Source organism: Numida meleagris, chromosome 9 (assembly GCF_002078875.1).
Source record: "Numida meleagris isolate 19003 breed g44 Domestic line chromosome 9, NumMel1.0, whole genome shotgun sequence".
In the NCBI taxonomy this organism is placed as follows: domain Eukaryota; kingdom Metazoa; phylum Chordata; class Aves; order Galliformes; family Numididae; genus Numida; species Numida meleagris.
Genome location: NC_034417.1, coordinates 12,446,219 through 12,459,273, shown reverse-complemented (window position 1 = coordinate 12,459,273; position 13,055 = coordinate 12,446,219). Strand labels below are relative to the sequence as shown.

The following is a 13,055-nucleotide window of genomic DNA, read 5'->3' as shown; positions in this document are numbered from 1 at the left end:
TTTTCATGCGAAGGTATTTGCTTCATGGAAACCCTATTTGTTGAGAGCAGGAAAGCTGACTGTTTCCTTCTGCAAGTGGAGGAACAGTGTGCTCAAGTGACAGGTACACCTCTCTTATAAGCAAATCTGCTTTGAGGACATGAATTTATACAAGTGTGGAGCTCTAAGACTACTAATTATTTCTAAGCAAGTGGGGTGGGTTTTCCTTCTTCCCTGCTGAATATCTTTGTAGAAAAAAAGGCTCTGAGCTTAAATGTGCAGCTTAGCCAAACCTCGAGTCCCCAGTAATGCTAAGTTCCTGTTTCAAGCACCAAAACCAACCCTGCAGCCAAGATTAGGTATGTAGGAAGGTGACTTTATGCTTCAGATGCTGGCTCTTAACTTGGTGCGATATACCTAAGAGTAGCTGTGGTGGTGCTCATGATTTCAGCTGAAGCAGAGGAGCTTGCTTTTAGTGTGAGGCAGAGAGACGAGTGCCTGCTTATCTCTCTCTTGTCCTCCTCAAATCAGGTACCTGGGCTTTTATTTTTTGCCCTGCTGGAGCAGAAAATGGTACTGAACCAGGGCTGCTTTTATCCGGGATGTTTCAGGCAACAGTGTTGCTGTCTGGAGATGCTTTTCCTACTTAGTGTAGGAAGCCTACCGCATCTGCTATGTGGGTAGAGGAAATGCTGAACTAGTAAATGAAAAGCCTTTTCATGAGAAGGCATTTGTCCAGGTTATTCTGAGCACTTACAGAACCAGGTACTCAAACATGAAGGCACCACTGTGGCACTGCATGGCTGAGTTCCCATGCAGTGAGCTTTAAATGAAACTTTTTTCCTACAAACCGTGACCACCGAAGCCTTTGACAAATGACTGCTTCATAGAACTCACTCTGCTTTATTAGAAAAGTTACAGTAGAAATGTATTTTTTTAAAAAAGTTACTGCAAAAAAAAAAACCTATGTACAAATTCTCCAGAACTGCTGAGCATCTCCCTCTCAGGCTGCCGAGACTGAGCAAGCCATCCAGCAGAGGTTGCCAAGCTGTAAAAATGTTCTTAGTGTTAGAGGACAGGGTGGGAGGTGTCTCCCACTTCCCAGTGTTCAGGCTGCTGAGGGTGCAGGAAGAAAGGTGTTGGATGAGTGCTGTCTAGGCTGGCGGCAACACAGTGTAAACTGGCTGTCCCACACCTTGCACACTTGTTGCAAGTGAGAAGTTGCAGCTTTTTCTTCCTTAGGCCTCACCACGCTGGCTTAGCAGGCAGAAAGGCTTCAAAGCTCACGCCAGCAGTATCTACTCCTTCCTGCCTTGTGCCAGCAAGCATTAAGCCTGTGCCTAGAGGGGGTTTTTCCTAACGTCGATCATTGCTGGGTGGTAAGGCAGGGGGGTGACATTCGGGCTGGCTCTGCGAGGCTCCCGGCGTGGCTTGGCAGGGCCCAGGCTGCGGGGCAGGTGCACCTCATGCCTCAGGTCTCCGGTGCTGTCAGTGGGCAGGGAGGAACGTCTCCATGTTGCTGGTAGAGGAGCATGCACCAGGTCCCTGCTCTCATCCCTGCCCCGATGGCTCACTCCTGCAGGAGGCAGAAGCAGCTCCCCATGGCTGGATTCCTCATAAGTCCCTGCGTGCACGTTTCTCTCCATCCCTGTTGGGAAAGAGTGAGATGAGTGTTAGGATCTCTACTGCTGCATCAGAACTGCTTCCTGGAAGGCACTTGCTCCATGCCAGCACTATTCCTGGGGCTCAGCTGTGCTCTAAGCTCTTCCCATTGGGGAAAAGAATTTAAATTCCTGTCTTGAAGTTGGTAGGAAAAGCACAGCCTGGGCCTCCTCTCACCTTTAGTTGCTCCTGGGTGGAGACTGATGCTACTAAGCCTCTGGCTGAGCTCCTGGTTTGCCCGCATGTAATGGCTCAGCTCCTTTTCCAGCACCTGGATCCTCCCCTCATACTGCAGCTTGCTGCAGGCCAGCCCCTCCTCCATGTGCTCTGCAGGGGAAAACCAAGTTATTGTAAGCTGCAAGCCGTAGGGAAGGGGACAGCAGTGCTGTTCTGGGAGCTGGGCCTTTACCACGGCTCTGCTGGAGCAGCAGCTGCATGTTCTGCTCGTGCTCCTTCTGCTGCAGGGTGAGCTGCCGGTCCATCTCCAGGCGCTGCCGCTCCACGGCTGCCTCCAGCCAGCGCACCAGCTGCTGCTGCTCCTCCAGCTGCATCTCCAGCTCTGAGAAGGCGATGTGCTGCCGGTGCTGCTCCTCTCGCAGCGTCACCACCTGGCCAGGGCCCAAAAACAAGCTGCTTCAGAGACTGGGCAGCCTTCCTCGCCCTGCTGTGCTTCACCAAGTTAGATTTTTAGTAAATCGTACGAAGGAAGAGCAATGTGTGGCTGCACGGGTGCGGCAGAGCCCTGGCAGGGATGCATGCACCCTATCATTGGTACTTAAAACCTGTTCCCAGGTGTTGGGAGAAGCAGGGACCTATACGGTCATGTAGATCTACTGGGCAAAAAAGCAGCAGAAGAAAACAAGAGGTTGGTCACACACTACAGCTCCCTCCAGCACAGACAGCATTCTCTCCCACCTTGTCGAAGTATTTGCAGAGCAGAGCTCTTGTCTCGGAGGAGGAGAGGTAGCTGAGCTTGGCCATGAGGTTCATCTCGCACTGGGACAGCAGGCTGGCCGAGGCCCGCAGCACACGCTGCCGGCATGTGATGGACTCATTCTTGTACTCAATAGCTGCATCCAGAGCCTCAATTGCCTCATCCAGCTGGAACAGGATCCGCTCCTCCTGTAAGTGCAGAGCTGCAGTTAGCAGAGAACAAAGGATTTGCTCTGTGACCCCTGTCCCTACCTCCTTTATCATCTCATGGCCAAGACAACGCTGGCAGGAAGGTGGGACGTGCCCTGTCTGGGGACCCAGAGGAGCATCTACCCGCCAGAGAGCAGGTACCTCTGGGGACAGCAACGTGCCCTGGCGCAGCTTGTTGTCAAGCTCCAGCCTCTGCTTGAGCAGCTGGTCCTTCTCCTGCCGCAGGTTGCTGATCTCTTGGCGGATCTGCTGCTGGTCGTGGGCGCTGCCGTGGCGCAGCTGCCCGTTCTTCTCTGTCAGCTCCTTCTCCAGGTGCTCCAGGCGGCTGGACACGCGGACTATGTCATCTGTCAGGGCCTGCAACAGATGTTTCAGGTTGGATATTAGGAAAAAATTCATCTCAGCAGTGATGCACTGGCAGAGGCTGCCCAGGGAGGTGGTGGAGTTACCGTCCCTGGAGGTGTTCAAGAGCTGTGGGGATGTGGCACTGAGGGACGTGGTCAGTGGGCATGGTGGGGGTGGGCCGACATTTGGACTAGGTGATATTAGCAGTCTTTTCCAACCTTAATGATTCTATATTTGACTGCTCTAATGGGAAGTCACATTCCCAGCTCCTTGCTACTCCCTCGCTTAAGCCAGGACTATTGGAATAACTCGGTGAGATGCAGAACAAGCAGATTTCCTTCCCCCCTTCCTAACACCATCACATTACCCTGACCTGCAGTCTTCTGCCAGCCCCAGGTGGCACCGCTGTCTTTCAGCCTCCTGCCTCTGTTGGCAATGAAGCAGGGACACAGGTGTCACACTCCTGGCCTACCTGGCTGGAGCGCAGCCTCTTGCTCTCCAGGCCATTCTTCTCCTGCAGCAGAGCTTCCTTTTTGGCCACGATAGCTTCACGCTTCCTCAGCTCATCCTCCAGCTCATCTAGGGCCCGGCGCTGCTCCAGCACTTTATCCATCTCCATGTCCAGCCACTTCTTCTGTTCCTCAATTTTCTGAAGAGAGGAGGCATAAATCATGTACATGCATCCAGATAGCAACAACTCCAGAGACTGCTAGACTGAAGGGCAGCAGAGTTAATTCTGTCTCTGCTAACCTGTACAGCCCTGACATCACTGCTTCTATCCTTCTGCATCTCCCACTACCCTTCTGCGAACAAACAATTTGCAGCTTTCCTACTGATGCTATGATTTAAAAGAGATTCCAGTCCTGGAAGTAAGATATGATTGAAGTCTTTTGCTATCAGATTCAAGTGACGCTGTGGGCTGTCTTTAGAGGGAGGATGGACTGCTGCAGGAGCCTCTTTTGGCCGGGATGGTGCCTGTACCTGCTGCTGCTCCAGGCTGACGACGGAGCCGTTGCTGCCACTCCGCCGCTTCCTCTGGAAAGCTGCAATCTCCTCTGTTTTGATGCGCAGGATTTTCTGGTGCTGCTCATGCTTCAGTTCCAGCTCCTGCGTGGGAAGGAGCAACCTTCAGCCATCTCAAAGGGACGTGAGCTGTCTCTCCAAAACCGAGGGCTGCGGGCTGATGGGCAGCTTATGCTCCCGCAGCAGTGCCTCTTTAGCTACTCTTAAAAAGCACAGTACCCCCAAGCCCGATGCTGTGCCAACCACAGCCATCATCAGAGCTACCCCAGCTCCTGCCGGTTCCTACCTTGACGCGGTGCTGCCGCTTGCTCATCTCCGCCTCCAGCCGCCGCTTCTGCTCGCTCTCCTCCCGCAGCCGCTTCTGTAGCTGGCCCTGCTGCCGCCGCATCAGCTGGATGTTCCTCTCCAGCTCCTGCACCCGCTTCTCGCTCTGGGCCGAAAGCGACACCAGCCTCTCAGTTGCCTGCTTCTTCTTGCTCAGCACCTGTTGGAGGGCCAAAGCTGCCCCTGTGCTCTGGGCAGAGTGCTGCCAGCTCCTGTCAGGGCAGAGCCAGGTGCTCTCTGTCCACGCTCACCTGTGCCTTGCTCTGGGCAGCTGCCACACGTGTGCGGTACTCCTGCAGCTTGCGCTTCTCCCCAGGGTCCCAGGGCTCTTTGCCCTCCAGCTCCTGGAGCTGCTTCTGGCTGTCGCTCAGCTCGGCCCGCACCTGCTCCGCTTCCTGCTCCAGCTCACCGATCTTCTGGCAGTACTGCTTGTTCAGAGCCTGCGCATCCCTGCCTGCAACACAACCCCTCGTGCTCACCTCCAGGTCCCTGCTGTCCCAGCCACGCAGGAGGGTGGGTCCCCCTCTTTCTACTGGTAGGTAGCTATGGAAAGTGCAGGGATGGGGCACACAGGGAGGTGAGGATGAAAGCAGGGACCGAGTGTCCCACCTAGCAGATGGGTGCTCCCCAGCTGCCTACCACGCGCTCTGCCCCACCAGTAGCTCTGCACCTGTCTTGATGAGCTCTGTGATCAGCTCTTCCTTCATGCGGATGTTGATGGCCAGCTCCCGGATCTTCTGCTGGGCTTGCACCAGCCTCCACTCAGAGTCCTTCCCTGCAGGGCGCTCCTGCCTCCTGCACGCCTCTGCAACACAGACTGCTGGGTAAGGACCCCCCTGTCCCAGCCAGGGGATAGCAGGACAATCACACATAAGAGCTGCAGATGGCACAGCACTGTCCCTCAGCCTATGGCTGCCACTTGCCTTTAGGCAGCTCCAGCTGCTCCTCCTGAATCAAGAGGGGGTGGCCTCCGCTCAGCTCCTCGTTCAGCTTGCTGCTCACCTCTCTCCTGCTCCAGCTGGGAATCCTGTTTCTAGAAAGAGCAGCAAATTGATCACTTGGGTCTGGGCACCCCTTGCTGCAGCAGCGTCATTTCTAATTCGGGCAACTGCCATAGCAATGTGCAGTGCTGGGACAGCCTCAGCTCACCGGCGCTGATACAGGGATCGCCTCTGCTCCCACTCTTCATCCTCATCTGAGGAGAGCTCTGCCAGCTTCTCTGAGCCCTGGCTGTGCTCCCTTCTCAGCGCCTTGTCCCTGAGCTCCGTACTGCTGGCTAGGCTTGGGTGACAGCTGGCCGGGTCCTCCTGCAAGGAGGGACTGCTGTTAATCTGGTGAGGCAGAGAGTTGCAAAAAGATGAAATATGCTGCAGGAGAGCCAGCGTTTAGGGAAGCAGCTGACTCTCAGCTGAGCATTGCTGCTAGGCACAGCAAAAAGGCAGCAGCTCCTTCATGGCAGAGCTCCAACTCACCTTCTGACAAAGAACCCTTCCGCTCTGCTCGGTGGGAACCCTGCCGAGGCCATGGGGCTGTGTGGCTGCCAGCGGGGCTGTGTGCGGTCTCTGGGCGGCAGTCACCAGCTGCAGGTTCTCCAGCAGCTCTGGCACACACAGGTTTGGCATCGCCATCTCCAGGCGCACGTGCAGCTCTGAGATCTTATCCTGCTGCTCCTGCAGTTTGTCGCTCTAGGGAGTCAGCAAGAAAAATGTTATGATGTAACACGGATCCTAGAGGTGCTGCGGAGGAAATCCAAGGCAGGATTGTACCCTGGAGCAGGGCAGGTCTCATTTAAGAAAGTACAGCCCAGCAATACCTGCAGCTTATACTGTTCCATGGCATCCTCTAGGGCAGCCAGGAAATCCCGGTTCTCCTCCTCCAGGCGCTCCACTTGTCTCTGCAGCTTGGCCACGTGCTTGTCCTTGATGGCCTCACAGCCCTTCTCGGTGCTCACCTGCCCCTGGGATACAGAAGAGACATCAGTCTGCAGATGCAGGACAAGTGGACAACCCCTCTGAGCTGAAACCCCCCAGCCGTTCGTTACCTGGGCTCTGGGCGGCTTGCAGCCCTGCGCCTCGAGGCTCTGCTCCTCTGCAGAAGTGCTCTCGATGCCACTATCCAGCCCGGCCGAGGTCAGCTCGCTCCTCTCGCTCTCCACCGCGCACAGCCACTCCTTCACCCGCAGGATCTGCTCCACCGTCAGGTTGCTGTCCTCCTGCAGCTCCATCAGCAGCCGGTATGCAGCATCCGTGCAGGTCCGGTAGTGTGCGCACTCAGCCAGCAGCCGAGCAGTGGGTTCCTGGGGGCCGCGCTTGGCGGTGTCCGAGCGGTTGATGATGCGTGTCTCGGAGCGGTGCCGCTGCTCCAGTGCCTTCTGCAGGTTCTTTATCTGCAGGTGGAGCTCCTCCACGTGCTCTGTCTCCTTGCGGCAGTTCACCACCGCTTTGTTCTGGATGTTCTGAGCTCGGCTGGCGTAGTTCAGTGTGTTGAGGCTCTCATCGAAGTCAGAGGAGGAAGGGCTGACACACGCTATCATCACGGTCTGGGCATTGCCCCCCAAGGAGTCCTTCAGGATCCTGCAGAAAGCAGACGCTAGTGACTGAGATGGCTGGAATGCATGACAATGCAGGAACCAGAAGGTTTTCAGTCCCTTTCAGAGGCTAAACCCAAGGAGAATGATACACATGCTCTGCACTATTGAAGAGAGCAGAACGATTAAGCACAGAATCATAGAATTGTTTGAGTTGGAAGGGACCCATCAAGGCCAACTGGTCCAACTCCCCTGCACTGAACAGGGACACCTACAGCTGATCAGGTGCTCAGAGCCCCGTCCAGCCTGACCTGGAGTGTCTGCAGGGACAGGGAACCCACCACCGTTCTGAGCAACTTGTGCCAGTGCCTCACCACCCTTATTGCAAAAAAAATTCTTCTTTGTATCCAGTCTGCATCTTCCCTCTTTTCATTTGAAACCATTTCCCCTTGTCCTATCACAACAGACCCTGCTAAAGAGTCTGTCCCCTCTTTCTCACAGCCCCTTTAGGTACTGAGAGACTGCTTTCAGGCCTCCCCCGCAGCCTTCTTTCCTCCAGGCTCCCCAGCCCCAGCTCTCAGCCTGTTGTTTTAGAGATGTTCCATCCCTTGTGTCTTTTTTGAGACCCTCCTCTGGATGCACTCCAACAGGACCACATGTCTTCTGTACTGAGGGCTCCGCATCTGGATGCAGTACTCCAGGTGAGGTCTTGCAGAGCAGAGGGGCAGATCCCTTCCCTTGCTCTGCTGACCACGCTGCTTTGGATGCAGCCCAGGATACAGCTGGCTTTCTCAGCTGCAAGGGCACACTGCTGACTTATGCCCAGCTGCCACCCACCAGTACCGCCAAGACCTTTTTGTTTGGGCTGAGCTCCATCCTTACATCCCCAGCTTGTACTGACAGCGGGGTTTGCCACGACCTGGGTCCAATACCTTGCACTTGGCTTTGCTGAACCTCATGAGGTTCTCCTGGGCCCAGTGCTCGAGCCTGTCTAGGTCTCTCTGAATGGCAGAGGATGGAGCAGTAACAGCTTGCACCATGGCAAGTTTCCATCTGAATAACTCCTGGAGCCAGGTACTACCCAACTCTGTGCTCACTGGCATAAGAGCCAGGAGGGACAACTTGCCCTGTGAGCTCCTCCTGTTCAGCCTGGTGTCTCTGCCAGGAGGCTGGGCGTGAGAAGGACCACCAAGAAGCATCATGCCCCTGCTGCTCGGCCACCAGCCCACAGGATGTGCGGGGTCCCGGTCCCCAACTGTACCTGGTGATTTTGGAATCCCTATAAGGGATGTGGCTGCCCTTCCTCCGAGGGTCCCCCAAGGCGCTGATGACGTTGCCCAAGGCCAGCAGCCCGCAGTTGATCTGGATGCTCTCCTTCAGCCTCTCCCCGGTGTTTCCCGTCTTGACGATCCGCTCCGAGCCTGCCAGGTCCACAAAATGGAACTTGGAAACCAGGACCTGTCCTGAGGCGGGGATGGCGGGCTGGTTGGACAGGGCAAGGCGGGTGACGCGGCCAGCGCCACGCCGCTGCTCCATTGTCACCGTGAAGATGGTGTGTGAGCGGCTCGACTGCACGTTGATGTGCGTGGCGCCCGTGTGCTTGGCCGTGTTGCCCATCTCCAGCAGGCTCAGCACCTCGTCCAGTCCTTCCACCTCGGACTCCTTCACGCCGCAGAGCACTGCAATGGGAAATGGATAAGGGACCCATCAAAAACCCAGCAAAATGAGAAAATCTAATAACAGCCTTGAGAACGGGGAGAAAAAGGAGCCCACGTGCAGCTGCACGTACCGATGTTGCCCTTGTCGTCCTCCCGGATCTGGATGTCTTTGCTGGCCGTATCCACCTGCAGCAGGTCCCGGAACTCCTCCTTGTACACCTCCAAGTAGGACACACGCACTGTGTAGTCAATGAGGTCATTCTCATCGATGAGCTGGAAGGTCTCTGCCATGGCTCGTGGGATGATGCCCTGCTCATCTTCGTTGATGGAAGCTGGCAAAGAGACATGGACACGGTCACGGGATGAGGCGTGCACCTGGAACCACGCTGGCTGGGGATGGGCTGGAGCCAGGACTGCATCATGGGTTTTATCCAGAGAGGAGCGGCCCCCCGGCCTTCCTGCAGCCCAGCACTGCCTCAATCCAAACTCCCTGCGAGGGGCTTTAGGACCTGGCGAAAACCTCACCCCACTGCTCCCCCTGCACAGCGGCGGTGGATTCACGCAACAGTTCTTCCTTGAGAAGGAAAAGGGATGTTAATGTTCCAGCCGGTAACAAACACCGAGCATGAAGCTAAAGAGTGCTGACCTCTGAAGCCAGCGTTTCCCCACCAGCTTTCCCAGCTCGTTATTTGGCCACTCTGCCATTTTGATTTTTAAGCTGTTCTGCTTTTGTCTGCAGCAGCAACGCAGAACTGCAGCCTCACACCTGGAGCTACAGCCTGGCCTGAGAACGGAGCAGAGACAGATTTCAAAGCCCAGACAGAACTCAGCGTTCCCAAATGGTGCAGTTAACCAAGGCTGAGCAAGGCACCCGCGCTCCGTGCCCACTAAGGTAACCGTAGATCCAATCATACCATTGGAACAACTTTAAAAAGAGGGACAGGCGGGATGGGATGGGGGTGATGGGATAAGATGGGATGCGATGGGATGGGTGGGAAGTTGCTGCCCGCCACTCACCGACGCTGGCCTCCCCGATGGTGTAGGTCTTGCCGGACCCCGTCTGCCCGTAGGCGAAGACGGTGGCGTTGAAGCCCTGGAAGAAGGCCCGCAGCAGCGGCCGGACGCAGGCGCCGTACACGTCCTCCTGCCCCGCCGCCTCGGGCAGCACGGCGGCGAAACGAAAGCGGCGGCGGTGGCCCAGCACCACCTCCCCGGTGGCCGCATCCCCGCGCAGGCAGGACCGGTGCCCGCGCAGCACCTCCTTGGGCAGCAGCGGCCGCACCCGCACCGCCACCCGCACCGCCGCCCCCTCCGGGCCCATCGCGGGGCGGAGCGGAGCGCAGCGCTGCTCGGCGCGGCGCGATGGCGTCAGGCGGCCCCGCCCGGCCCGGGGCTGCGGCGGGGCGGTGCGTGGGGTTGGGGGTAGCGCTGCTCCGTCGGTCGTGACGTGTCCCGTCGCTTCTGAGATGCTCGTGGAGTCGAAGAGTCATGGGATGGCTCGGGTTGGAAGGGATCTTAAGGACCGTCCGGTTCCATCCGCTGCCGTGGGCTGGTTGCCACCCACCGGGTCAGGTTTGCTCAAAGCCCCATCCAACCTGAGCGCCTCTGCGGATGGGGCGTCCGCAGCTTTCCTGGGCAGGCTGTGCCGGTGCCTCTTTGCCCCCATAACGAGCTCCTCACCCACTCGTACTCCCAAGTCCTCCTCCATCACTTTCGAGATTCTCCATCGCTTTACGCTGTGCTCCACCGTGCTGTGCCCCATCCCCGGAGGTGCTCAAAGGCAGGTTGGGTGGGGTCCTGGGCAGCCTGAGATGGTGCTGGTGCGTGGCATCCAGCCCAGGGCAGCAGGGAGGAGCTGGGTGACCTTCAAGGTTCCTCCCAGGTGAAGCCATTCTGTGATTGGTCATGACGTACTCCATCAGTCGTGAGGTGCTCTGTCATCCATGAGATGGTCCATCAGGTGCGATACACTCCACCGCTTCTGAGATGTTTCATCTGTTGTGAGACGTCTTCCATCGTGAGATGCTCCCTGGGTGACCCCCAGTCTCCATGGGAAGGGACAAAGGACCGCATGTTCCCACTGCGGAGCAGCAGCGTGGGCAGCCTCCTGGGATGCTCTGCAGCCATCCCTGAGTGCTGGGAGGTGACAGGGCCAGCCCCAGTGCTGACGTACCGTGGGGATGATCCAACCCATGGCAATGTTTTGAATCCCGCTGCCTGCAGCTGCAGGCGGTGCTGTGGCCCTGGCAGGTCCCCAGGGTGCGCGTGGAGGAGCCAGGAGTGCTGCCATGGGGCTCCGGCTACGCAGGAGTGCCAGCTTCACCCCTGAGCACCCAGCCCTCCTGGAGCTGCCCGGCCCTGCTGCCCTGAGAGCAGAAGCCAGTGTGCTGGTGATGGGAGTGGACAGCGTGGGGAAATCAGGTAAGGAACAAGTGTGAGCTGGGAGCTTGCAGGCAGGGAAACCCATTTCTACTGCAAAAATATGTTGCGAGCTGCAGCGGGGTTTGGGGAATGAGCTGCAGAGAGCAGTCCTGCCTCTCTGCTGGTGTCTGGAAGGGGGAAAATCAGAGGTTGGTCCCAGCAGTGGGAGTTTGTAGGGGAATGCATCCTCAGTGTGGACAGGTCTATGCTGACCGTAGGCTAGCTTTAAAATGAAAATCTCAGAGATTTGGGATTATTTTGTGATCCTTGTTCTCCCCTTTGCAGCCCTGACTGTGCGCTTCCTCACTAGGCGTTTTATCGGGGAATACGGAGACATGGGTGAGTGCCGGCCGCGCCAGCCCCATTCCATTCCCGTTAGGGACAGGGAGGTCGAAGGTTTGGTTCCTTCCTGTCCTCTCCCGTATTTTTCTAGAGCTCTGCAGAGCCTTGATGTTCATGTGTGGTCAGGAGCCGTACTGTCACCGCACTGGGGTGCAGAGGGCACAGCTGTGCTTGGGCCGAGCACAGGGGCAGTGCTGCTCGCAGACCCACTCTGCATGGCTGCTCTGTGCCCCCAGACCTTGCCCCAGGACCCTAAAGCTCCTGGAGGAGGGCGGCTGCGAGGGAACCGTCTGCAGAAACAAACAGCCTCGGTTTCATTTTTTGGCGGAGTTCATCTACAGCCACACGTTGACCGTGGATGGCCGAGAGGTTCTCTTCCACATCTGGGATGTCCCTAACTCGCAGGTGAGAGGCCCTCATTCCCACAGTGTGCCCTCTTCCCAATGAGGAAACCCAGCCCTTCCTTTCCCTTTTCCCCAGGACCAGGCAGACGATGGCTCCTCGGAGGAGAAACGAATCCAGTGGGCGGACAGCTTCGTGCTGGTCTACAGCATCTGTGACCGCGCCAGCTTCAACCTCCTGCCCCTCAAAGTGCAGTTCATTAGGGCGGCCAAGGAGGGGCAGGGCCCGGTGCCCATCGTCATCGTGGGCAACAAGCGGGACCTGCAGCACCAGCGGGCGGTCTCCAGTGAGGAGGGCCGGCTCTCTCTGGACTGTGGTTTCTATGAGGTCTCTGCGGCCGAGGCCTACCATGGGGCTCTCATGGTGTTCCATGGACTGGCCGAGCGCATCCCTGACCCCAGGCTGACGCTGAGAAGGGGTGCCGGCATCCGGGACATCGTCAAGACCGTGTCAGCGGTGTTTGCCCGCAGGCGGACAGACTCGCTCTGAGCAGTGGCTTTGCTTCTGTGCTGTGTAGCTGTATGAGGCCTCCTGTGTGCCGCGTAGACTGGGCGTGTTCCAGGAGCACAGCAAGTTGTCCAAACCTCAGGATCTGGGTCTCTAGCTGTACGTGGTCAGCAAGGCAAGGGCCTTCCTCTGCTAAGCTCTCAGCTCTGCGGTTGGCTGCACCATCCCCAGCTCCTTCTGTGGGCCAGCAGGGAGGACATGCAGCTATGTCCTGCTCTGTGCTGCCGCTTTCACCGCATCCTGGCCGTGTCAGTCCTGAGCCTGGAGGACAGCAGGCAGAGTCCTTCACCCTCCACCCCACCCCATCTCATCCTATCCCATCCTCTGTGACTCCAAGCAGCGCTGTGCTGCTGACCTCCCTCCTGCAGCCTTTCGGTGACAGCCCAGGCTCGGCATGGGAAAGTCAGGCGCTGGGCTTTTTCCCAGGATGCGGGACTGTACCGCGTGTCTCATAAACACAGACCTCTGAGCCTGCCTGTCCCTGGGGAACAAGGGAGGTGGGAGGAGGGCAGGGGACCGTTCCCCTTTCCTGGTGTGCCTGGGAAAGCAGTGTGTAGGAAGGAGGTTGTGTGCGTGCAGTGCAGACAGTGATTGCTCTGCTCTGTTCTCCTGTAGATGGAATAAATCTTTGGCAGGAAGCCCCTGGCCCCTGATGGCTGTGGGTTTGTACTCCAGGTACAAGAAGGGGCATGTATGGTGCTGGGCACTGCCCCAACACTGCA

The 13,055-nt window shown here is 57.4% G+C and overlaps 2 protein-coding genes across 2 annotated transcripts; one reads left to right on the top strand and one right to left on the bottom strand.

The window, feature by feature from the left end:
• Positions 867-10,229, bottom strand: KIF7 (kinesin family member 7). The gene is given in 19 exon segments (XM_021407554.1): positions 867-1,627; positions 1,819-1,968; positions 2,051-2,249; positions 2,557-2,763; positions 2,926-3,141; positions 3,602-3,778; positions 4,111-4,236; positions 4,439-4,636; positions 4,728-4,930; positions 5,147-5,281; positions 5,400-5,509; positions 5,626-5,807; positions 5,949-6,161; positions 6,290-6,433; positions 6,518-7,049; positions 8,265-8,682; positions 8,793-8,993; positions 9,679-10,003; positions 10,005-10,229. Coding segments are annotated over 19 exon segments (4,191 nt in total). The 5' UTR covers positions 10,152-10,229; the 3' UTR covers positions 867-1,319.
• On the top strand, positions 10,316-12,963 carry LOC110403836 (ras-related and estrogen-regulated growth inhibitor-like protein). Its single transcript, XM_021407557.1, has 4 exons — positions 10,316-11,082; positions 11,368-11,421; positions 11,516-11,829; positions 11,905-12,963. The coding sequence occupies exons 1-4, from the start codon at positions 10,950-10,952 to the stop codon at positions 12,313-12,315; spliced, it is 912 nt and encodes a 303-aa protein (XP_021263232.1). The 5' UTR covers positions 10,316-10,949; the 3' UTR covers positions 12,316-12,963.

What these genes read in the sequence shown, in the direction of transcription:
- LOC110403836 (XM_021407557.1), top strand. Translation starts at nt 10,950, where the DNA reads ATGGGGCTCCGGCTACGCAGGAGTGCCAGCTTCACCCCTGAGCACCCA. An exon ending in GGACAGCGTGGGGAAATCAG is followed by an intron (nt 11,083 to 11,367) that starts GTAAGGAACAAG and finishes TCCCCTTTGCAG; the next exon opens with CCCTGACTGTGCGCTTCCTC. An exon ending in GGGATGTCCCTAACTCGCAG is followed by an intron (nt 11,830 to 11,904) that starts GTGAGAGGCCCT and finishes CCTTTTCCCCAG; the next exon opens with GACCAGGCAGACGATGGCTC.